The following is a 724-nucleotide window of genomic DNA, read 5'->3' on the forward strand; positions in this document are numbered from 1 at the left end:
CGCACGAGGCGACCCAGGCCGGAGCGGCGGAGCAGCGCGGCTGGCAGCATAGCAGCGGCAGTAGGTAGAGGACGGTGGTCAGACTCGGGCGGAACGCGGGCAGCCTGGAGGGCGAGGAGGACGACGCGGTGACGTCTGGGAGAAGGATTAGTAGCCAGGGCGCACGCGCGAACTACGATTCCGCGCGGCCGCGCGCGACGTTAACGACGCGCCGCTGGGTGCGCAGCATGCTGGGGGTTGTAGTTTCGTTTCGGTCCCAGCTCTCAGACTGCTGGGAGGGTGTGTGTGTGTGTGTGTGTGTGTGTGTGTGTGGTGGGGTCGGGGGATGTGCTGTGTGCGTGTGTGTCGCGGGGGTGGGAGACGACGGTTACAAGGTTCTGCATGCGGAGGATCAAAAGCCTGCGCGGAGGAGACATTTAAGTTGAATTCAAGATTTAGGGAGCGCTAATTGAATGCCAGGAGCTGAGACATTAGAGAAATGCCACGATTCCACCTCTGGTGTGGGGGTCGGGGGCGTTTTACAGACGTTCAACGTTAGAAGAAAACAAATAATTTTTTTAAAGGAGCAAAAGACTGTGTGGGGCGGTGATGAGTCAGGCTGAAACTGAGGCAGAAATCCCGGAAACAGCATCCTCAGGCTGAGAGTCCAGTACAAGCCAGCGGCAGGGATGCGAGCACGGCTTGGCTGCAATCCCCGCGAGCGCCACGAGACGGCGCCCCCGTG

The 724-nt window shown here is 60.2% G+C and overlaps 1 protein-coding gene across 1 annotated transcript in view; it reads right to left on the reverse strand.

The window, feature by feature from the left end:
* ATP5D (ATP synthase, H+ transporting, mitochondrial F1 complex, delta subunit) overlaps positions 1-165 on the reverse strand; it is a 2,682-nt gene extending 2,517 nt beyond the window's left edge. The window contains 1 exon segment of the mRNA XM_005866690.2: positions 1-165. Within this exon segment, the coding sequence (XP_005866752.1) occupies positions 1-50 (50 nt within the window). The 5' untranslated portion in view covers positions 51-165.
* Between the last annotated feature and the right edge of the window lie 559 nt (positions 166-724).

This window comes from Myotis brandtii, unplaced genomic scaffold (genome assembly GCF_000412655.1).
Source record: "Myotis brandtii unplaced genomic scaffold, ASM41265v1 scaffold236, whole genome shotgun sequence".
NCBI classification, from domain to species: Eukaryota; Metazoa; Chordata; class Mammalia; order Chiroptera; family Vespertilionidae; genus Myotis; species Myotis brandtii.